At 40.5% G+C, this 25,759-nt stretch overlaps 1 protein-coding gene across 2 annotated transcripts in view; it reads left to right on the plus strand.

The window, feature by feature from the left end:
* The window catches only part of LOC133615882 (ephrin type-A receptor 6-like), a 252,293-nt gene that overhangs the window by 78,028 nt on the left and 148,506 nt on the right, over window positions 1-25,759 (plus strand). For both annotated transcript variants that reach the window (XM_061974746.1, XM_061974747.1), the window contains exons 4-6: window positions 1,341-1,490; window positions 1,592-1,753; window positions 1,819-2,047. In XM_061974746.1, coding sequence (XP_061830730.1) covers window positions 1,341-1,490; window positions 1,592-1,753; window positions 1,819-2,047 — 541 coding nt within the window. The remainder of the gene's footprint in view (window positions 1-1,340; window positions 1,491-1,591; window positions 1,754-1,818; window positions 2,048-25,759) is intronic.

The raw sequence follows: 25,759 nt of genomic DNA on the forward strand, positions 1-25,759 counted from the left end.
CGTCAAGCATGGTGGTGGTAGTATTATGCTCTGGGCCTGTTTTGCTGCCAATGGAACTGGTGCTTTACAGAGAGTAAATGGGACAATGAAAAAGGAGGATTACCTCCAAATTCTTCAGGACAACCTAAAATCATCAGCCCGGAGGTTGGGTATTGGGCGCAGTTGGGTGTTCCAACAGGACAATGACCCCAAACACACGTCAAAAGGAATGGTTAAATCAGGCTAAAATTAAGGTTTTAGAATGGCCTTCCTAAAGTCATGACTTAAACGTGTGGACAATGCTGAAGAAACAAAGTCCATGTCAGAAAACCAACAAATTTAGCTGAACAGCACCAATTTTGTCAAGAGGAGTGGTCAAAAATTCAAGCAGAAGCTTGTGGATGGCTACCAAAAGCGCCTTATTGCAGTGAAACTTGCCAAGGGACATGTAACCAAATATTAACATTGCTGTATGTATACTTTTGACCCAGCACATTTGCTCACATTTTCAGTAGACCCATAATAAATTCATAAAAGAACCGAACTTCATGAATGTTTTTTTTGTGACCAACAAGTATGTGCTCCAATCACTCCATCACAAAAAAATAAGAGTTGTAGAAATTATTGGAAACTCAAGACAGCCATGACATTATGTCCTAATTGTATGTAAACTTAAACCTGTCATGTCTGTGTGATCATGTTTTTGTTTTGGTCATGTTCGTTTTGGTTTTTGGACTTTTTGTGCACTTTTGTTTTGTCACCATAGCAACCATTAGTTTTCACCTGTCACGTCACGTCACGCACCTGTTTCATGTTTTGAGTCACGCACCTGCTTTCACTAATCAGGTCCATAGGATTTAAGTTCATTCTTTTCAGTTTGTCGTTCTGACGACATCTCCACATTTATGCTTCTGCACACTCTCCACACGCTTATGATCCTTGCTGCTCTTTTTTCATGCCGGTTCCATGCCAAGTAAGTTTTTGTTTATTAAGCCACAGTTAGTGTTTTTTGTTGTTCATAGTTTTTGCCTTTGTGCAAGTGTTTGGTTTCATAGTTTTTTCTCCGCCATTGTGCGTGCCTTTTGTTTACTTCCTTGTTTTGTATTTATAGTCTTTAAATAAAAAATGTATCTTAATTCCCGTCTCGCCCGAGCCAACTTTCCGTTGCCTTCGAGAAAAACTAAACCCCAGGACCAAGTCGTGACAAAACCACGACTGTACATATATACATACGAATATATATATATATATATATATATCACATGAGTGTGGATGATGAGCAAAATTCCAAAAAAAAGTGCAGTTTTCCTTTTAGAGGTGAGTTTGAGTTTTTTACTGTATGTATTTACATTTCCATCTAGGTATATGTGGAACTGCGCTTCACTCTGAGAGACTGCAACTCCATTCCTTGGGTGTCTGGCACATGCAAGGAAACCTTCAACCTCTTCTACCTGCAGACAAATGAGCCTCTCCCCGCGGGGACACGTTTCCGACCCTCCGACTACGCCAAGGTCGGTGTCCGACCGACCCGACAAAATCACACCAAGGGTATCGTGTGAAAAAAAAAAAAAACGCTTTATGGTAGCGATAAAATGTCTGTGATTCTGTTTAGGTCGATACTATTGCAGCGGATGAGAGTTTTACTCAGACAGATCTCGGCGACCGCGTTCTTCGCCTCAACACCGAGGTTAGGCAGGTGGGACCTGTGACACAGAGAGGTTTCTACTTGGCCTTCCAGGATGTGGGCGCTTGTATCGCTCTCGTGTCTGTTAAGGTGAGTAGACAGGACGGAGTGCCTTCAAACGGGCCGTTTGATCACTTGACCCTGATTTACCTTAGGTGTTCTACAAACGCTGCCCATCCACTCAGCGGAATCTGGCAGTTTTTCCCGACACGGTGCCGCACACGGACTCTTCCTCGCTGGTGGAGGTTAAGGGCGCCTGTGTGGAGAATGCCGAAGAGAGAGACACGCCTAAACTGTACTGTGGCGCCGACGGAGACTGGTTGGTGCCGCTGGGTCACTGCATGTGCAGCGTCGGCCACGAGGAGACGGACGGATCCTGTCAGGGTAAGAACAGGTTTGGAAATTGTATTTAACAAGTGAGCATATAAATGTACAAAACTAAAGATATTATCGGCCGTTAAATGCTTTAAAATGTAATATCGGAAATTATCGTTTTTTTTATTATTGGTATCGTTTTTTAATTTTTTTTTATTTAATTTTTTTTTTTTTTTAGATTAAATCAACATGAAAAACACAAGATACACTTACAATTAGTGCACCAACCCAAAAAACCTCCCTCCCCCATTTACACTCATTCACACAAAAGGGTTGTTTCTTTCTGTTATTAATATTCTGGTTCCTACATTATATATCAATATATATCAATACAGTCTGCAAGGGATACAGTCCGTAAGCACACATGATTGTGCGTGCTGCTGGTCCACTAATAGTACTAACCTTTAACAGTTAATTTGACTCATTTTCATTAATTACTAGTTTCGATGGAACTGTTTTTATATTGTTTGACTTTCTTTTTTATTCAAGAAAATGTTTTTAATTTATTTATCTTATTTTATTTTATTAATTTCTTTTAAAAAGGACTTTATCTTCACAATACCTGGTTGTCCAAATTAGGCATAACAATGTGTTAATTCCACGACTGTATATATCGGTATCGGTTGATATCGGTACCGGTAATTAAGAGTTGGACAATATCGGGATATCGGATATTTGCAAAAAAGCCATTATCAAACATCCCTATACAAAACCCAAAACCAGTAAAGTTGGCACGTTCGTAAATAAAAACAGAATACAATGATTTGCAAATTATTTTCAACTTATATTCAATTGAATAGACTGCAAAGACAAGATACTTAATTTTCGAACTGAGAAACTTAATTTTTCTTTTGCAAATAATCATTAACTTAGAATTTAATGGCAGCAACACATTGCAAAAAAGTTGGCACAGGGGCATTTTTACCACTGTGTTGCATGGCCTTTCCTTTTAACAACACTCAGTAAACGTTTGGGAACTGAGGAGACCAATTTTTTTAAGCTTTTCAGGTGGAATTCTTTCCCATTCTTGCTTGATGTACAGCTTAAGTTGTGGTATTTTAGGCCACACATTTTCAATGGGAGACAGGTCTGGACTACAGTCAGGCCAGTCTAGTACCCGCACTCTTTTACTATGAAGCCACGCTGTTGTAACACGTGGCTTGGCATTGTCTTGCTGAAATAAGCAGGGGCGTACATGATAACGTTGCTTGGATGGCAACATATGTTGCTCCAAAACCTGTATGTACCTTTCAGTATTAATGGCGCCTTCACAGATGTGTAAGTTACCCATGTCTTGGGCACTAATACACCCCCAAATCATCACTGATTCTGGCTTTTTGTCATGATCCGTGGTCCGGATCATGTTTTTGTTATTTTCTGTTAGCTTTGGACTCTTTTAGTTCCTGTTTGTGACATCTCTGAGTTTGGTTTGGTTACCATGGTTACTTATTATTTCCACCTGGCTCTGATTAGTGTTCGCCCGCTCACCTGCTTCGCGAGCGCTAATCAGAGGCATTATTTAAGCCTGCCTTTGCCAGTCAGTCGGCCTGGCGTCATTGTTCGATTCATGCCGTGTCCACGTAAGTCGTGTTTATTTCATGCCACAGTTTCGTGGTTGTTCCACACCATAGTTTATGCTGTTTGTTTCATGCCACAGTTTCGTGTGGTTCCACGCCATAGTTTATGCTGTTTGTTTCATGCCACAGTTTCGTGTTTGTTCCACGCCATAGTTTATGCTGTTTGTTTCATGCCACAGTTTCGTGGTTGTTCCACTCCATAGTTTATGCTGTGTGTTTCATGCCACAGTTTCGTGTTTGTTCCACGCCATAGTTTATGCTGTTTATTTCATGCCACAGTTTCGTGTTTGTTCCACGCCATAGTTTATGCTGTTTGTTTCATGCCACAGTTTCGTGTTTGTTCCACGCCATAGTTTATGCTGTTTGTTTCATGCCACAGTTTCGTGGTTGTTCCACTCCATAGTTTATGCTGTGTGTTTCATGCCACAGTTTCGTGTTTGTTCCACGCCATAGTTTATGCTGTTTGTTTCATGCTACAGTTTCGTGTTTGTTCCACGCCATAGTTTATGCTGTTTATTTCATGCCACAGTTTCGTGTTTGTTTCACGCCATAGTTTATGCTGTTTGTTTCATGCCACAGTTTCGTGTTTGTTCCACGCCATAGTTTATGCTGTTTGTTTCATGCCACAGTTTCGTGTTTGTTCCACGCCATAGTTTATGTTTGTTTACCTCATGCCTTGCCAAGATTTCTTGAGAAGATTAAAATCATCTCCTACCTCACGCTGTCGTCCGGAGTTGTCCGTTCTGCATTCCCGGGAGAACGACCCCACAAAACACCCTCGTGACACTTTTAAACTTTGCGCCTATAACAATCCGGATGGTTCTTTTCCTCTTTGTTCCGGAGGACACGACGTCCACAGTTTCCAAAAACAATTTGAAATGTGGACTCGTCAGACCACAGAACACTTTTCCACTTTGCCTCAGTACATCTTTGATTAGCTTTATTTAAAGGGGAACATTATCACCAGACCTATGTAAGCGTCAATATATACCTTGATGTTGCAGAAAAAAGACCATATATATAACCGATTTCCGAACTCTAAATGGGTGAATTTTGGCGAATTAAACGCCTTTCTATTATTCGCTCTCGGAGCAATCAGGAAGCAATCCGCCATTTTCTCAAACACATTACAAACACCAAGTCAAATCAGCTCTGTTATTTTCCGTTCTTTTCCGTACCTTGGAGACATCATGCCTCGTCGGTGTGTTGTCGGAGGGTGTAACAACACGAACAGGGACGGATTCAAGTTGCACCAGTGGCCCAAAGATGCGAAAGTGGCAAGAAATTGGACGTTTGTTCCGTACACTTTACCCACGAAAGCTATGCTACGACAGAGATGGACCCTAGCTTCCCTGGCCTGCTGACATCAACTCCAAAACTGGACAGATCAGCTTTCAGGAAAAGAGAGCGGATGAGGGTATGTCTACAGAATTTATTAATTGATGAAAAGTGGGCTGTCTGCACTCTCAAAGTGCATGTTGTTGCCAAATGTATTTCATATGCTGTAAACCTAGTTCATAGTTGTTAGTTTCCTTTAATGCCAAACAAACACATACCAATTGTTGGTTAGAAGGCGATCGCCGAATTCGTCCTCGCTTTCTCCCGTGTCGCTGGCTGTCGTGTCGTTTTCGTCGGTTTTGCTTGCATACGGTTCAAACCGATATGGCTCAATAGCTTCAGTTTCTTCTTCAATTTCGTTTTCGCTACCTGCCTCCACACTACAACGATCCGTTTCAATACATGCGTAATCTGTTGAATCGCTTAAGCCGCTGAAATCCGAGTCTGAATCCGAGCTAATGTCGCTATAGCTTGCTGTTCTATGCGCCATGTTTGTTTGTATTGGCATCACGGTGTGACGTCACAGGAAAATGGACGGGTGTATATAACGATGGTTAAAATCAGGCACTTTGAAGATTTTTTTAGGGATATTGCGTGATGGGTAAAATTTTGAAAAAAACTTTGAAAAATAAAATAAGCCACTGGGAACTGATTTTTAATGGTTTTAACCCTTCTGAAATTGTGATAATGTTCCCCTTTAAGGACAAAATGGTTCTTCGATTGCAAAAAGAAACATGTTTTATGTACCGTAAGATTTTTTGGTTCAAATAAAGCCAATAATGACATTTTTTGTGGTGCCCTTTATTTAGAAAAGTAGCGAAATACATTTTGGTATCGCAACAACCCTAGTCAGGTCATTAAAGGGCATCTCTATCCTCCTTCAAAACCGCATTAAAAGAATACCCCCAGGCAACTTCAACCCTAAACTAACATCCTACCTCCCCGGATTGTAAATAATCAAATGTAAATAATCAAATGTAGATACTTATTGTTATGCTTTCTGATCTCTCTCTCTCTCTATGTCCACTACTTGCTGTACATATCCAAACAAGTCAGTCCTACACTGTTCCAATGTCCATTTCTCTGATGATGCAATTGTTGATGACTGAAGTGTGGATATCGACCAAACCTAACCCCTAATCCCACACCCCGGATTGTAAATAATGTAAATAATTCAATGTACAAACCCCGTTTCCATATGAGTTGGGAAATTGTGTTAGATGTAAATATAAACGGAATACAATGATTTGCAAATCCTTTTCAACCCATATTCAGTTGAATGCACTACAAAGACAACATATTTGATGTTCAAACTCCTAAAAAAAATTTTTTTTGCAAATAATAATTAACTTAGAATTTCATGGCTGCAACACGTGCCAAAGTAGTTGGGAAAGGGCATGTTCACCACTGTGTTACATGGCCTTTCCTTTTAACAACACTCAGTAAACGTTTGAGAACTGAGGAGACACATTTTTTAAGCTTCTCAGGTGGAATTCTTTCCCATTCTTGCTTGATGTACAGCTTAAGTTGTTCAACAGTCCGGGGGTCTCCGTTGTGGTATTTTAGGCTTCATAATGCGCCACACATTTTCAATGGGAGACAGGTCTGGACTACAGGCAGGCCAGTCTAGTACCCGCACTCTTTTACTATGAAGCCACATTGATGTAACACGTGGCTTGGCATTGTCTTGCTGAAATAAGCAGGGGCGTCCATGGTAACGTTGCTTGGATGGCAACATATGTTGCTCCAAAACCTGTATGTACGTTTCAGCATTAATGGCGCCTTCACAGATGTGTAAGTTACCCATGTCTTGGGCACTAACACACCCCCATACCATCACAGATGCTGGCTTTTCAACTTTGCGCCTGTAACAATCCGGATGGTTCTTTTCCTCTTTGGTCCGGAGGACACGACGTCCACAGTTTCCAAAAACAATTTGAAAAGTGGACTCGTCAGACCACAGAACACTTTTCCACTTTGTATCAGTCCATCTAAGATGAGCTCAGTCCCAGCGAAGCCGACGGCGTTTCTGGGTGTTGTTGATAAACGGTTTTCGCCTTTCATAGGAGAGTTTTAACTTGCACTTACAGATGTAGCAACCAACTGTAGTTACTGACAGTGGGTTTCTGAAGTGTTCCTGAGCCCATGTGGTGATATCCTTTACACACTGATGTCGCTTGTTGATGCAGTACAGCCTGAGGGATCGAAGGTCACGGGCTTAGCTGCTTACGTGCAGTGATTTCTCCAGATTCTCTGAACCCTTTGATGATATTACGGACCGTAGATGGTGAAATCCCTAAATTCCTTGCAATAGCTGGTTGAGAAAGTTTTTTCTTAAACTGTTCAACAATCTGCTCACGCATTTGTTGACAAAGTGGTGACCCTCGCCCCATCCTTTCTTGTGAAAGACTGAACATTCATTGGGAAGCTGTTTTTATACCCAATCATGGCACCCGCCTGTTCCCAATTAGCCTGTACGCCTGTGGGATGTTCCAAATAAGTGTTTGATGAGCATTCCTCAACTTTATCAGTATTTATTGCCACCTTTCCCAACTTCTTTGTCACGTGTTGCTGGCATCAAATTCTAAAGTTAATGATTATTTGCAAAAAAAAAAAATGTTTATCAGTTTGAACATCAAATATGTTGTCTTTGTAGCATATTCAACTGAATATGGGTTGAAAATGATTTGCAAATCATTGTATTCCGTTTATATTTACATCTAACACAATTTCCCAACTCATATGGAAACGGGGTTTGTATATACTCTGATGATTATCTTGTGTGATGACTGTATTATGATGATAGTATAAATATCTGTATCATGAATCAATTTAAGTGGACCCCGACTTAAACAAGTTCAAAAACTTATTCAGGTGTTACCATTTAGTGGTCAATTGTACGGAATATGTACTGTACTGTGCAATCTACTAATTAAAGTTTCAATCGATCAATCAAAATGTTTGTCATATAGAAGCATAAAACAAAAAAAAAAGATTGTTCTAACTTACCTCCACCAATAGAGGCCAAAACATACACTGTGCCTTGGACTGGGCGATGATATGGTCGTTAACGATGATCGTGATTCATTTCAGGTGGACCGAGGCTGATCAGCTTTGATCATACATTAACTCGATCAAACACGGCGCAAATCAATCAAAAGTCAATCACAGCTGGTATAAATGACAACAAAAAAATTGCCTGAATTTCGCCAGCTGCGTCTTTCGCTCAGCTGACGTGTAGCCGCTTTTGCAAAATGCATCTCCTCAATCTTCATGGGAGTCAAAGTGTGCTCCTCTCCTCCAAAATACTCATCAGCCGTAAAATTAAAGCTGTCGAAAGTATGCTCGGAGTTAGGGACGGGAATTGATAAGATTTTTCCGGTTTCCGATTCTGCTTATTGGTTCTCTTATCGAACCTTATTTTGAAAAATAGAGGGGAAAAAAAGGCGGATTATCATTAATTTTGTACCATAGAAAAAAAAAATATATAAGAAATATTCTTCTGTAGTATTTAAAAACGGGGCCGGCGTGGCGCTTTTGGGAGAGTGGCCGTGCCAGCAATCTGAGGGTTCCTGGTTCGATCCCCAGCTTCTACCAACCTCGTCACGTCCGTTGTGTCCTTGAGCAGTGTCATGTCTGTGTGATCATGTTTTGTTTTAGTCATGTTCGGTTTTGTTTTTGGACTTTTTGTGCACTTTTGTTTGTTTGTCACCATAGCAACCATTAGTTTTCACCTGTCACGTCACGCACCTGTTTCACGTTCGGACTCACACACACCTGTCACCAATCATGTCACTGTTATTTAAGCCTACCTTTGTTCATCACTCGTTCGGCCTGCGTTGTTTTGATGTCACACCGGTTTATGTCTTGCTCTGACCAAGTAAGTTTCCCTGTCCATGCCATAGCTTCTGCTAAAGATTAGCCTCACTTGCGTTTTAGGCACGCTTGCCTTTTTTGTTGTTGTTGTTGTATTGTTTATGTTTGTGGTAGTGCGTGATTTATGTTAATAAATCCTAGCCTACCTTCACGCTGTTGTCCGTAGCCTAGTGATGGGTTCATGAGGCGTCATGAAGCGTTTTGACACATTGCAAAACTGTATTGATACTGTGTTGATACTGTGTCACTAAATACTGACATCTGCTGGACATTAAAAATCCCTACAGGCAACCTATGGACCGACTCAACTGACACTGATTTTATGACCTAGTACAGTGGTTCTCAAATGGGGGTACGCGTACCCCTGGGGGTACTTGAAGGTATGCCAAGGGGTACGTGAGATTTTTTTAAAATATTCTAAAAATAGCAAAAATTCAAAAATCCTTTATAAATATATTTATTGAATAATACTTCAACAAAATATGAATGTAAGTTCATAAACTCAGTGAAGCACAAGCTCAGGTTTGTCACTAAAATGTCTGTCAAAAAGAACTGTGAAAAGAAATGCAACAATGCAATATTCAGTGTTGACAGCTAGATTTTTTGTGGACATGTTCCATAAATATTGATGTTAAAGATTTTTTTTTTGTGTGAAGAAATGTTTAGAATTAAGTTCATGAATCCAGATGGATCTCTATTACAATCCCCAAAGAGGGCACTTTAAGTTGATGATTACTTCTATGTGTATAAATCTTTATTTATAATTGAATCACTTGTTTATTTTTCAACAAGTTTTTAGTTATTTGTATATCTTTTTTTCCAAATAGTTCAAGAAAGACCACTACAAATGAGCAATATTTTGCACTGTTATACAATTTAATAAATCAGAAACTGACATAGTGCTGTATTTTACTTCTTTGTCTTTTTTTTTCAACCAAAAATGCTTTGCTCTGATTAGGAGGTATTTGAATTAAAAAAAAATTCACAGGGGGTACATTGCTGAAAAAAGGTTGAGAACCACTGACCTAGTATATACAATAATATAAACCAAGTCATTGTATTTCATTTAGGATTATTTCATAACTTCATTTAAATAAAAATATATTTTTTGTCTTTTTTAGATACAGTCAATAAATAATGTGAACATGTATCATAACATGGAAATCTAAGAGAACGTGTTGTGAATGAGGTTGCTTGTGGACCTGGAAAATATTATTTATTTATTTTTACACATTTTTATTTTAAAAAAAAAACAGTTTTTCCAACGTATTCAATTTTAGACGCTTTCTCTTCTTAGTTATTATTTCTCCGGCTGTAGAAAAGACCCGCTCACAGTGCACAGAGGAGGCGTCAGTGCGACACAGTTCGCGTATCGGTCACGTGACCAAAACAGCTCATGATCGGTCACGTGACTTTCTAAAAGCGGTACGCGCACCGACACAGGGTTTCGCTCTATGAGCTCGACGCATGCGCCGATGCATCGATGTTGCCGGACCCATCACTACTTCACGCTGTTGTCCGGAGCCGTCTCTTTGCATTGGAAGAACACCCGCGCAGCGAGCTGCGACCCCCCCACGTGACAAGCAGGACACGTCACCCTTGCTCCTGATGGGTCGTGGTTAGGTCCTTGCATGGCAGCTCCCGCCATCAGTGTGTGAATGTGTGTGTGAATGTGGAAATAGTATCAAAGTGCTTTGAGTACCTTGAAGGTAGAAAAGCCCTATAGAAGTATAACCCATTTAACAAATTCAATCTTGTGCGATTTACACAAGAATGTAACGTTTAGTAACATCCATTTCCATCCATTTTACACCGCTTATTCCCTTCGGGGTCGCGGGGGGCGCTGGAGCCTATCTCAGCTACAATCGGGCGGAAGGCGGGGTACTATGGCGTCACATTAGTGCCAAAAATCAGAGCGCATAAAAACTGTTATCGCGTGCTGATTCTCCACTTAGTGCGCGCACGACACCCTTTTGCGCGTGCGTGGTGCCTTTTTGCGCGCGCGCGGTGCCTTTCTGCGCGCTCTCTGTGTACTCCTGGCATCTCTCCTCGCGCTGTCATGTTTCTTTTTGGCACTTTGGGGGCGGGTATGCTTAGACGGCCCCTCCTTTCTGATTGGCTGTGAGCATTTTTCATATGACCAATCATTCTCCAGCGTAGCAACGTTGTAGCCATCTTACCTCGGACATCCAGCCTCAATCATTACATTGATGTCAATGGTACATGTACTAATTAAATTACCATAACTTGCTCAATTTTCGACCAATTTACAAACGGTTTGCCTTGTTACAAATCTTATTACATGTAGATATGACACAGGATGCTGTACCTGTTGAAATTACCTCTTTTGCTTTAAAAAAAAAAAGACTTAATTGTGCAACATAGTTGTGTAGGGTCAGTGTTAGTCAGTTGTCTGATTATTTTAAACTGTTTCAGAATACATTATTAAAAGCTATTTTTAACATTTTAAAAACAAAATTCAAAGATTATTTCATTAATTTTATGGCTGAATCAAAAGAAATTCCATAAATTAGAAAACAAATGTTCAAGAAGAAGTGAAAATATAAAATAATGATATGGTTGGATGTTATTGCTGGTGGACCAGTTGTGGCTGAAAGATGTGATTATGGTGTTTGTTGTCTTATTATTTATTTGGGTCACATTTTGTATTACCCTGTATTGTGTTTATGTGGTATGAAATAACCTTCATCAGCGCGCGACATTTTTTTTATCCACTTCTTCCTCCGTAAATCTTGATACATATTGACGATGACCCGCCCTGCTATACTTCTGATTGGCTCTGAGCATTTTTCAGCATTTTTTGCCTGACCAATCAAAAAGGAGGGGCCGTCTAAGCATACCCGCCCCCAAAGTGCCAAAAAGAAACATGACAGCGCGAGGAGAGATGCCAGGAGTACACAGAGAGCGCACAGAAAGGCGTCGCGCGCGCGCAGAAAGGCACTAGGATTTTTGGCACTAATGTGACGCCATAGGGTACACCCTGGAGAAGTCGCAACCTCATCGCAGGGCCAACATAGATAGACAGACAACATCCACACTCACATTCACACACTAGGGCCAATTTAGTGTTGCCAATCAACCTATACCCAGGTGCATGTCTTTGGAGGTGGGAGGAAGCCGGAGTACCCGGAGGGAACCCACGCAGTGACGGGGAGGACATGCAAACTCCATACAGAAAGATCCCGAGGCCGGGATTGAACTCACGACTACTCAGGACCTTCGTATTGTGAGGCAGACGCACTAACCCCTGTTCCACCGTTTAGTAACATGTGATATTAATTTATTACATGCAAAGTGAGATATGGCAAGACTTTATTAGTTATAATTTTGATGGTTATGTAAACCTTGAATTGACAATCTTAGAAAATTTAAAAAAACTGTAAGCCAATTAGTTCATATTTAAAGTTAACTGCTGACATGAATGGACTTGTACTCAATATTCTATCCATCCATCCATCCATTTTCTACTGTTTGTCCCTCTCGGGGCACATTTATTTTTGTGTCCTTTTAATTTGATTCCTCCATTTTCTTTATTCGCACCGCTTCTCATCACCATTGTTTAATCCAAAACAATAGCGGCAACCAGAAGCAGCTCGAGTCCTGACATTTCAAAACCGCAACTCTCGCCGAAGGACGCCTCCGCACTCAACGATGTTGTTCCGGTGAGAAAGCCATACTTGTCGCATCAAGGTGCTTTTGATTTTCCGGCGTTTATACAGTCGCCGTCAAAAGTTCACATACACTTGTAAAGAACATAATGTCATGGCTGTCTTGAGTTTCCAATCATTTCTACAACTCTTATTTTTTTGTGATAGAGTGATTGGAGCATATACTTGTTGGTGACAAAAAACATTCATGAAGTTTGCTTCTTTTATGAATTTATTATGGATCAGATCTGGAGTACATTTTTGTTTCATCTGACATCACATGGACAAAGATAAGACCTTCTGGAGGAAAGTTCTGTGGTCAGATGAAACAAAAATCGAGCTGTTTGGCCACAATACCCAGCAATATGTTTGGAGGAGAAAAGGTGAGGCCTTTAATCCCAGGAACACCATGTCTACTGTCAAGCATGGTGGTTGTATTATAATGCTCTGGGCCTGTTTTGCTGCCAATGGAACTGGTGCTTTACAGAGAGTAAATGGGAAGATGAAAAAGGAGGATTACCTCCAAATTCTTCAGGACAACCTAAAATCATCAGCCCGGAGGTTGGGTCTTGGGCGCAGTTGGGTGTTCCAACAGGACAATGACCCCAAACACACGTCAAAAGTGGTCAAGGAACGGCTAAATCAGGCTAGAATGAAGGTTTTAGAATGGCCTTCCCAAAGTCCTGACTGGACAATGCTGAAGAAACAAGTCCATGTCAGAAAACCAACACATTTAGCTGAACTGCATCAATTTTGTCAAGAGGAGTGGTCAAAAATTCAACCAGAAGCTTGTGGATGGTTACCAAAAGCGCCTTATTGCAGTGAAACTTGCCAAGGGACATGAATTACCATGAATTGATTAACGTGGACCCTGACTTAAACAAGTTGAAAAACCTATTGGGGTGTTACCATTTAGTGGTCAATTGTACGGAATATGTACTGTACTGTGCAATCTGCTAATAAACATTTCAATCAATCAATCAATGTAACCAAATATTAACATTGCTGTATGTATACTTTTGACCCAGCAGTTTTGCTCACATTTTCAGTAGACCCATAATAAATTCATAAAAGAACCAAACTTCATGAATGTTTTTTTGTGACCAACAAGTATGTGCTCCAATCACTCTATCACAAAAAAAATAAGAGTTGTAGAAATGATTAGAAACTCAAGACAGCCATGACATTATCTTCTTTACAAGTGTATGTAAACTTTTGACCACGACTGTATTTTCATTAAAGAGGCTAAAAAAAGCTATACACACACATTTAAAACACATCTGTGTTATAGCTATAGTTAGTAATTACATATATATATATATATATATATATATTTCTTTTTAGCTTCCAGTACTGTTCCGGTGATCAATTTTTATTTTTCGGTGGCCAAATTTTCGATGCATCACTTGTCAATGGTGTGCAAATAATAGGCTATATATAGCCATTCATACATTATACTACTTTCATTTGTTTTCACGTTAATAAAAACCCTAGTTTTCAAAGTGTGGGGGCTTTTATTTTGCTGTGGCGGGCCGCTACGATCAATTACATGTAGGACAGTTCTATTCAACTACATCATGAAGAGGGCCCCGGTTTCAAGAGCCCAAGGGCTCAGGGGCCGGACATTGAAATGTGCATGTTTCGTAAGGAAGTGTATTCCTTTGAGACTGCGTTTACTTGATTGCAAAGTAAACACGTCGGCTTTCACACTGCACTGTCAATAAAGACATTTTCAGTAGACCCATAATAAATTCATAAAAGAACCAAACTTCATGAATGTTTTTTGTGACCAACAAGTATGCATACTTGCCAACCCTCCCGAATTTTCCAGGAGACTCACCCGAAAACCTCCCGGGACAAATATTCTCCCGAAAACATCCCGATTTTCAGCCGGAGCTGGAGGCCACGCCCCCTCCAGCTCCATGCGGACCTGAGTGAGGACAGCCAGACTAGAGATAAATTGTATTATTATGTTTATCTGACCTAAAAATAAATATATTTATTAATTAAAAAATAAATAAATAAATACATTTTTACTATATTTTGCTAAAAACATCAAATTAATTTTATTTTTATTTTTATTTTTTCTGACTCCTTATTACATCCAGCCATAAAATTATACATTAAAATAAACATACTTGAAATAATTAATTTTAAATTATCATAATAATTCATTTAAAATGACCATATTTAATTATTAAAATAATTGCTTGTTTATCAACAACTTTAGCATTTTATTCATTACATTTTGAAGCTCTCAGAAGCCAATTATGTTATATTCCGTAATATTTATTTATGCAAGTTTGAAGTATCAATTATCTAAACACAGTTTTGTTTGCATATTTTCAGGATGTAGATATATATATATATAGAAAATGGATGGATGGATGGATGGATATATATATATATATATATATATATATATATATATATATATATATATGTATATATATATATATGTATATATATATATATGTATATATATATGTATGAAATACTTGACTTGGTGAATTCTAGCTGTCAATATACTCCTCCCCTCTTAACCACGCCCCCAACCACGCCCCCACCCCCCTACCTCCCGAAATCGGAGGTCTCAAGGTTGGCAATTATGAAAGTATGTGCTCCAATCACTCTATCACAAAAAAATAAGATTTGTAGAAATGATTGGTGTCATGTCTGTGTGATCATGTTTTGTTTTTGGACTTTTTGTGCACTTTTGTTTATGTTACCATAGCAACCATTAGTTTTCACCTGTCACGTCACGCACCTGTTTCACGTTTTGAGTCACGCACCTGTTTTCACTAATCATGTCTGTAGTATTTAAGTTCATTGTTTTCAGTTTGTCTTTCTGGCGACATCCGGATTCATACCCCTGTCACACTCTGTTTACCTCTGCGCACTTCATAGTCCATGCCAAGTACGTTTTTGTTTATTAATGCCACAGTTAGTGTTTTTGTTTCATTGTTCACTGTTTCTGCCTATGTGCAAGTTTTGTTTTCAATAGCCTAGTTTTGTACCGCCGCCATTGTGCGCGCTTTTCGTTTGTTCTTTTTTGATATATTAAATAAAACATGTTCTTACATTCCCGTCTCGCCCGAGCCAACTTTCCGTTGCCTTCCGGAAAAGCAAACACCCAGGACCAAGTCGTGACAATTGGAAACTCAAGACAGCCATGACATTATGTTCTTTACAAGTGTATGTAAACTTTCAACCACGCCTGTATGTCCATTTTTACCACAATAAATGTCAAGCCAGTGTAGAACCTGCATCCATAAACTATTATTATGAGAGCAGAGAACGCAGATAAATACCACAAGGTTTCTGTAAAAGGCTTTTTGGGCTACGTCTACTCTAATTAGTTGTATCAGCGTTACTTAATGTGCCCCGAGAGTCGGAGGAAAAGTTTACCACAGCTGTTGGGTTGTTCCGGATAGTCGCTGGCCTGGTTTCTCAATTAGACGGAGCAGACAGAGTAGGGGGGCTCGCCGGCTAATTGCCTTCATTTGTTAGTTTCACTGCTAATTTAGCTTGCGTCTTGTCCTTTCTGGAAGTCCCCCAACCCTCTTTTTCATTTATAAAGCCCATGCATAGTCTTGTAATGAAGGTTGGTAGATTAAAACACCCCGCATGGTTACAGTAGAAGTGCACTGGCTGTCATTTATTTGCCGGGCTTGAAAGAAGAGTCTCAGCAGGCCCCCGGTTGAAATTCAGGTGCACACCCAGCGGTGATGCATTAACTTCAGTTATTGCGGCGAGAGCCGGCGGTCATTAGCGCTGCTCATATGTAGGACGAGCTCTAATGAGTCCTTTATTTGCTCGTTGCTCGCGCTTTCTCCCGCTTCATCTCGCTATCTTTTGCATTTATTTGGTGTCTCTTTGTGACACGGTCGCTTTAAAATGTGGTTAAACACCACGGAGGCCTGTCACAAGTGATTACTGAGGAGACGGGTGACGCTGCCCTACATTTATCCTCCCGTTTGCGTGCCCCCCCGCTGACAGTAGTTTGACATTCGCTTTTGTACCAAAGTTGCACCAGAGTCAAGTGGATCTTGACAGCCACTTCAGTGAGTAGGACGGTAACTCAAGGAGCATCCAAATATGTGCTACTTGAATTATATGGTAGTGTCAGGACTATTAGATGAGGCTAATACAGTGGAAAAAAAACTATCGGATCAAGAGTGTTATTGTGTTCCCCCGCCTACATTAGGATTTTAGTACCCATTGATGTTCGAGGTTAAAATAACCTTAGTTTTAGACTTTATGAAGTGTATAGGAGTATAGGAAGTAGGGTTGTCCCGGATACCGTAGTAGTGTCGACGATATACGCTCTTGTACTTGGTATCATTACAGTGGATGTCAGGTGTAGATCCACCCATGGCGTTTGTTTACATTGTGAATCGTATCCTACGGTGTGTAGTGAAGCATGTTTAGCTATTCCTCGTCCTGCGGGGATGATACTTGTAAGAAACTCACTTTATTTGCAGACTTGCCAACCTTGAGACCTCCGATTTCGGAAGTGGGGGGGGCTAGAATACACCAAGTCAAGTATTTCATATATATATATATATATATATATATATATATATATATATATATATATATATATATATATATATATACAAGAAATACTTGACTTTCAGTGAATTCTAGCTATAAATATATATTTATTTTATTATATATATATATATATAGATATATATATATATATATATATATATATAAAATAAATACTTGAATTTCAGTGTTCATTTATTTACACATATACACACACATAACACTCATCTACTCATTGTTGAGTTAAGGGTTGAATTGTCCATCCTTGTTCTATTCTCTGTCACTATTTTTCTAGCCATGCTGAACACCCTCTCTGATGATGCATTACTGTGTGGCACGCAAAAGTGCTTTCATCAAATGCACTAGATGGCAGTATTGTCCTGTTTAAGAGTTTCACAACATTGCTGTTTACGGGAGACGAACTGCTTTACGGTAGACGAAAACGTGACTGCTGTTGTTGCCGCGCTGGGAGGACGTTAATGAAACTGCCTAACAATAAACCAACATAGGAAACCAAGAACTCGCCCTCCATCATTCTACAGTTATAACGTGATTGGGCAGGCACGCTGTTTATATTGTGGGAAAGCGGACTCAGGTCCATGCGGACCTGAGTCCGCCTGAATTTCGGGAGAAAATTTGTGCCGAGAGGTTTTCGAGAGAGGCGCTGAATTTCGGGAGTCTCCCGGAAAATCCGGGAGGGTTGGCAAGTATGCTTTATTTGCTAGTCGAGTCGGACATGTTTTTAATGGTTTGTTGCTCTGATTCGGTCGTACGCTTCTTCTCCTCTCCTCAAATTATACCTGCAACTTAAAGGAGCCCATCCATCCATCCATCCATCCATCCATCTTCTTCAGCTTATCCAAGTTCAGGTCACGGGGGCAGCAGCTTAAGCAGGGAAGCCCAGATTTTTCTCTCTTCAGCCACTTCGTCCAGCTCTTCCCAGGGGATCCCGAGGCGTTCCCAGGCCAGCCGGGAGACATAGTCTTCCCAACGTGTCCTGGGTCTTCCCCGTGGCCTCCTACCGGTCGGACGTGCCCTAAACACCTCCCGAGGGAGGCGTTCGGGTGGCATCCTGACCAGATGCCCGAACCATCTCATCTGGCTCCTCTCCATGTGGAGGAGCAGCGGCTTTACTTTGGGCTCCCCCCGGATGGCAGAGCTTCTCACCCTATCTCTAAGGGAGAGCCCCGCCACCCGGTGGAGGAAACTAATTTCAGCCGCCTGTACCCGTGATCTTGTCCTTTCAGTTATGACCCAACGCTCATGACCATAGGTGAGGATGGGAACGTAGATCGACCGGTAAATTGAGAGCTTTGCCTTCCGGCTCAGCTCCTTCTTCACCACAACGGATCGATACAGCGTCCGCATTACCGAAGACGCCCCACCGATCCGCCTGTCGATCTCACGATCCACTCTTCCCTCACTCGTGAACAAGACTCCGAGGTACTTGATCTCCTCCACTTGGGGCAGGGTCTCCTCCCCAACCCGGTGATGGCACTCCACCTTTTTCCGGGAGAGAACCATGGACTCGGACTTGGAGGTGCTGATTCTCATCCCAGTCGCTTCACACTCGGTTGCGAACCGATCCAGTGAGAGCTGGAGATCCTGGCCAGATGAAGCCATCAGGACCACATCATCTGCAAAAAGCAGAGACCTAATCCTGCAGCCACCAAACCGGATCCCCTCAACGCCTTGACTGCGCCTAGAAATTCTGTCCATAAAAGTTATGAACAGAATCGGTGACAAAGGGCAGCCTTAAAATAAATAAATGGGTTGTACTTGTATAGCGCTTTTCTACCTTCAAGGTACTCAAAGCGCTTTGACACTACTTCCACATTTACCCATTCACACACACATTCACACACTGATGGAGGGAGCTGCCATGCAAGGCGCTAACCAGCACCCATCAGGAGCAAGGGTGAAGTGTCTTGCTCAGGACACAACGGACATGACGAGGTTGGTACTAGGTGGGGATTGAACCAGGGACCCTCGGGTTGCGCACGGCCACTCTTCCACTGCGCCACGCCGTCCCTGAAATCTTGTTATTGTTTTCATTTTGATGCCCAGCCCTCCACCGTTTTGATTGTAGTCGGTTTTAGTCTTTGTTTTCTGACAGTACTGACAATAACCATATGATTGCCATTTGTTGTGATATTGTACGCAGGCATGACGTACTTCTTCCTGAAAATAGCCTTGTTTCTGTGTAAAATGGAGTAGCTCAGTCGATTGAGCTGGATTCGGTTGCGTATCTGGCGACCTCAGTCAGGCAGAGGGGAAGGAAACAGAATTTTGACTGTGATTGCAGTACCATTTCTGGCCACATTATTACATACGGCTCCTTTAAAGCACAGAGACACTCGTGTCTCAAAATACTCGTAAAATGGCGTAATTGTAAGTTGATGTTCTTCTGTAAAACATTGAATATACTGTATATTCAACAGTGTCACTGACCACAGGGGCTCCGGAACGTAACCCCCGCCATAGTCAGGAAAAGATTGAACCATAAGCCACAATCATTATTTCTGGAATTGGCAAGAGGCACAGCACCGTGGTTAGCACGGCTGCCTCAAAGTCAGGAGATCTGTGTTTGAATCAATGTTGGAACAGCTCTGTGTGAGCTTTGCATGTTCTCTCTGAGCTTTTATCTGGGCACTCCGGGTTCCTCACACATCAGAAACTGGAATAAGATATAGAAATCCTAAAAACAGCACTATAGAGACAGTTGTAAGACATCTTTATTCATACACAGTTATTACAGTGGCATCTCCATTTTCATGTCTGCGGATATTCTCATGCATCCAGGTCGTTGTACTCTCAGGACTGTCAATCATCACAACTGGACGGTTTGGTTTGTCTTAGAAGACCTTGGCCTCTCATCCAAGTAGGCTTCATCAGTTCATGATCATAGACTTAGATTGTTAAAATCTAGTCTAGTCTATTTGCAAATATTGTAATGTCACAAGCATGCAAATACTCAAAACTTTACGGTATTATTCTGTCTAAATAAAAGATTTAGCAGATTGTACATTTAAATTTACAGCATACCGGAATTTTTTTTAGGGGTTTGTGTTAAAACATTAGCCTAGTTAACTTTTGGCTAACATGTTTTCTTGCATTTTTGTGGTTTCAGACATTGAGGGGTTATGTCTGTGTGCTTCATTGCAAAATGCATCAAAATGAACCACGCTGTGTGTTTACCCCCAAGAATCGAATCCAATCGAATCGTGTGGTTATCAAATATTCACAGCCCTAACAGATACAGAACATTTAAGGCTCATTTTTAATAGCTCACCCGACGGATCATGTTGTAAAAGGCCATGTTGTGAGTTGTCCAGTGAAAGGTTGTACAATTTCAAGTTAAAATTCTCATTTCCCGCTCACATGTCTCGGAAACACAGGTATTTTTGCAGATACTAGTATTGGTGACAGGGCAGTGTCTCACAGTGAGAAGGTCCTGGTTTCGATTCCCGGGCTCGGGGTCTTTCTGTGTTGAGTTTGCATGTTCAGCACCTGACTGTGTGGGTTCTCTCCGGGTCTTCCCACCTCCACTAAAACTGGACCTATTTTGTTTTACGGTAAATTCTTGGCAAACACAGCTGCCAGTATTTTACCGTAAATTCTATAGGTTTACAATAATATCATTTTTTTTTCATAGTATAGTATTTTCCAGACCAAGCATTAAATGAGTCATATTATGATTTTTTTTTAAATGTAAAAGACTTCCTTGTGGTCTACATAACATGTAATGGTGGTTCTTTGGTCAAAATGTTGCATAGATGATGTTTTACAGATAATTTTCAAGCCGCTTTCTGACAGTCCCTTCCGGATGCGCCGTTTTGTGGGCGTTCTTATTTACGTGGCTCGCCTTCGGCAGCGTCTTCTCCTGACTAACTGTTTTAATGACATTCAGACTTTACTTAAATCAATGACGGAGCAGCATCTCCTCATCCGGAAACAATAATTCCGTAAATGTGCCCCGTGAAAAAACATCCGACCGGAACTCTCTAATAACTAAAGTTCCTTGGGTGAATAATGTAAACTCACTACACCGGTATGTTTTAGCGCTTTTATGGCGAGTTTACTGACAGATATAAGTAAGAACTTTACACTACTTTATATTAGAAATGGCAACAGCGGAGGATGAATGTCCCATAACAAGAAGATAGAGAAAAAGAAGAAGCTTATCGACTACGGCGTCGCCACGGGCTACAATGGCAGACACGCGCAATTTTTCAGGATTTATGCAGATCCCAAATACAGATCAGCAGGTACCAGAAGGTAAGAAAAGCTGCTTTTTCAAAATATTGTGAAACAAAACGCCAGATAATGTGTCTTACCTTATACACACACCATAATATTACTCGTATGTTGAAGCACATTGGGCAGTGCGGCTTCATAGCTTACCAAAGTCGTACTAAAACATTTTGATAGATTTTTGAGCGCCGTGTGTAATGTTCTACATTTTAAATGAATCATATAACATGTTGGTGTTGTTTACTTGCGTCATATTGCCATCATAGTGCAGTCTACACGTATCTCTTATGTTTGACTGTTATCTACTGGTCATACTTCTTATTACATCATGTACCAAATAAAATTGCTTCGAGGTCGGCAAGCAAAACCAGAATTATTCCTTACATTAGACGCACTGGGTTATAAGGCGTACTGTCGAGTTTTGAGGAAAAAAATGGATTTTAAGTACGCCTTATAGCAGTGGTTCTCAAATGGGGGTGCGCGTACCCCTGGGGGTACTTGAAGGTATGCCAAGGGGTACGTGAGATTTTTTTTAAATATTCTAAAAATAGCAACAATTCAAAAATCCTTTATAAATATACTTATTGAATAATACTTCAACAAAATATAAATGTAAGTTCATAAACTGAACATCAAATCAAGTAGGCTATTCCATTCATTACAATGCAACAATGCAATATTCAGTGTTGACAGCTAGATTTTTTGTGGACATGTTCCATAAATATTGATGTTAAAGATTTCTTTTTTTGTGAAGAAATGTTTAGAATTAAGTTCATGAATGCAGATGGATCTCTATTACAATCCTTTAAGAGGGCACTTTAAATTGATGATTACTTCTATGTGTAGAAATCTTTATTGATTAATTGAATCACTTGTTTATTTTTCAACAAGTTTTTAGTTATTTTTATATCTTTTTTTCCAAATAGGTCAAGAAAGACCACTACAAATGAGCAATATTTTGCACTGTTATACAATTTAATAAATCAGAAACTGATGACATAGTGCTGTATTATACTCTTTTATCTCTTTTTTTCAACCAAAAATGCTTTGCTCTAATTAGGGGGTACTTGAATTAAAAAAATGTTCACATCACTGAAAAAAGGTTGAGAACCACGGTAATATACTGTCAGAAAAATTGTATGTAAATTATCAAAAAACTTTCCGTTCTGTGAGTTCCCAATGAACAGACAAGAGGCTGTCTTTGTTGCACCAAGCAAAGGCTTGGAAAATTCCATTGTGTACGATGGGAGGAGACGGGAGGGGGGGTTATCTATTGTCATCGAAGACCTGCCCAGGCTGAAGCCAGGACCAGCCCAAGCCCGAGGCATCTTTTTCTTCTGTGTTAATGTGACCCGAAAACAATGACTGATTACATACTCCCCATTCCTTTGGAAGCAGATGTTGTTGTGTAAACAGGGAGTGTCCAAATACAGGACGAGACGTAAACCTTTTTTGTCAGAGCGTGGGTGACACTGTAAGACAGGGGTGCTCACACTTTTTCTGCAGGCGAGCTACTTTTCAATTGATCAAGTCGTGGGGATCTACCTCATTCATATATATAATTTATATTTACTTATTTATGAAATATATGTTTTTGTTAACAAGTTAAAGGTGTTTAATGATAATGCAAGCATGTTTAACATATATAGTTAATATTGTTAAAAAATTAAAGGTGTTTAATGATAATACAAGTATGTTTAATACATATAGTTAATATTGTTAACAAGTTAAAGGTGTTTAAAGATAATGCAAGCATGTTTAACACATATAGTTCATATTGTTAACAAGTTAAAGGTGGTTAAAAATAATACAAGCATGTTTAACACAAATAGTTAATATTGTTAACAACTTAAAGGTGGTTAAAGATAAAACAAGCATGTTTAACACATATAGTTAATATTGTTAACAACTTAAAGGTGGTTAAAGATAATACAAGCATGTTTAACACATATAGTTAATATTATTAACAAGTTAAAGGTGTTTAATGATAATACAAGCATGTTTAACACGTATAGTTAATATTGTTAACAACTTAAAGGTGGTTAAAGATAATACAAGCATGTTTAACACATATAGTTAATATTGTTAACAAGTTAAAGGTGGTTAAAGATAATACAAGCATGTTTAACACATATAGATTCCTTTCTTTCATGAAGACAAGAATATAAGTTGGTGTATTACCTGATAGTTATGACTTGCATTGATTGTAATCAGGCAGTGGTGATGATAACGTCCGCATTTTTGTATGGAGGAGAAAAAAAGTCCTCCTTTCTGTCCAATACCACATGAAAGTGGTTGGTTTTTGCCATCTTATTTGTCCAGCTTCCGTACTCCTTTGTATACACTTTACAAGAAATACATTGTCGGCAAACTCCGTAGCTTGCTAGCTTGTGCACGCCAGCTTTCTGAGACTCTTATTTTGGTAGCGCAGGCAGGATGAAGCAGAGCTTTTATTGTGCAAATGTGCAGTCGGTCTTTGGAGTTTTGACGACAGGTACGGCGCCAGAGTCTGTTGAAATAAAGTGTTTCTCGCCTTCCAGTCGGTAATTTTAATGAGCTGGCAGCAGCCAGCGTCATCTCAGAAGACCCTCGGGTGCCGTGAATGTCAATCAAGTGACGTCATAGTGAAGATTTATGATCGCTCATTTTTAGGACTATTTTTTTAATGCCTGGCTGGTGATCGACTGACACACCCTCCGAGATCGACCGGTAGATCGCGATCGACGTAATGAGCACCCCTGCTGTAAGAGGTTACAGGTCGACATGTTTCTCCTCAATTGAGCAAAATTGAATTCTGCCTCTGTTTGATTTTTTGCTTCTTGTCTTGGTTAATAGATGTCATCAGTGTTTGAACCTGACGATTTACCGTAAGCAAAAACAGGGATTCAACATCAACATAGCGTAATGCCGGTATTTTATTGTAAATTGTGCATTGGAAAAAAAAGAAAAGAAAAACAGTCCCCACTGCTGGATTTAATGGGGTACGGTGCAGAGTCCCCAATGACTACAATTGCTATCGACATTTTGATTAGTCCTATTAACGTGCTGATGTGGTGAACGGCCATCACACTTTGCCGCACTCAAACGCCGATCCAGTTTTTCCTGACTTGTCACTGGACTCTGAACCTCCGCAGGGGGGGAAAAAAAAAAAGAGCCGTGCAGTTTGCAAGTAGTTGCAGGAAGTTTAGGCGTGAACTTGCGGTGACTTCTGCTTTCTCCTCGTTTTTCATTTTGGAACACTGCTTCAAAGGGAGCTGTGATCAAAGCTGTCTGAGAGGCAGCGAGGGGAGCGAGCGAGCGCCGGGAGCCGGTGAGGGGGAGAGCGAGAGCGAGAATAGGGAACACCCCAGCTCCCAAATATGAGCACAGCTTCTCTCCAACACGTCCATCTCTCCCTCCCATCTGCCTAAACAAAGGTATCAGCACTTATCAAACCCTGATAGCACGCTGCCAGACTGTTTTGACATCTCTATCGGGTGCCTTATTATTCTATTCCTTTCATTCAGCGTCAGCCACTGGAGGATTACTCAAAGATAGCCTGGTTATATCATGACCTAGATAAGGCAACATCATAGTGCTAATGCTATTTGTTCCACATCCTTTCATCACGCCATCGTATTCCAAAGGAGACCCTGAACTGCGGGGGGAGCTAATAGAGATGTCTTTTGGAACATGACTCGAATCCCACTAAAGATGCAAACAAGGACGCAGAACCCCGCAAGTGCGCAAAGTAATTACCCATTTTCACAGCCGAATGTTTTGCTATCACCGCGTCATGTTCCGCGGCTGGATTCTAAGATATCAGCCCGTACCATGCCTGCTCTTATCCTGTAGCCCGTGGAGCTTTTTCAAAAATGTATGAAAACGGGGAAAAAATGGGGGTGGGGGGAATGTATATTTTTGGTTTTAGTATGGTTTTTAAAAAGCCCACTGTTTAAAGTTAAAGTACCACTGACACACTAGGTGTGGTGAAATTAACCTCTGTGAGGGGAGCAGTGAGCAGCAGCTGTGGCCGCGCTCGGCAATCATTTTTGGTGATTTAACCCCCAATTCCAACCCTTGATGCTGAGTGCAAAGCAGGAAGGTAACGGGTCCCATTTTTATAGTCTTTGGTATTGTCAAGACTTGGACTATGGCTTGGTTTGTTCTCCCGAGGTGCAAGTGAATTGGACCAGATGTGGCGATGATTTATTTAAACACTATAACTACAAAAAGGTACAAACGAAAAGCGCGCACAGTGGCGGAGAAACAACTTGGCTATGAAAACAAATACTTGCACAAAGGCAGAAACTATGAACAACAAAAAACACTAACTGTGGCTTAATAAACAAAAACTTACTTGGCATGGAACCGGCATGAAAAAAGAGCAGCAAGGGTCATAAGGGTGTGGCGAGTGTGCAGAAGCATAAATGCGGGGATGTCGTCAGAACGACAAACTGAAAACAATGAACTTA

This window comes from Nerophis lumbriciformis, linkage group LG15 (genome assembly GCF_033978685.3).
Source record: "Nerophis lumbriciformis linkage group LG15, RoL_Nlum_v2.1, whole genome shotgun sequence".
NCBI classification, from domain to species: domain Eukaryota; kingdom Metazoa; phylum Chordata; class Actinopteri; order Syngnathiformes; family Syngnathidae; genus Nerophis; species Nerophis lumbriciformis.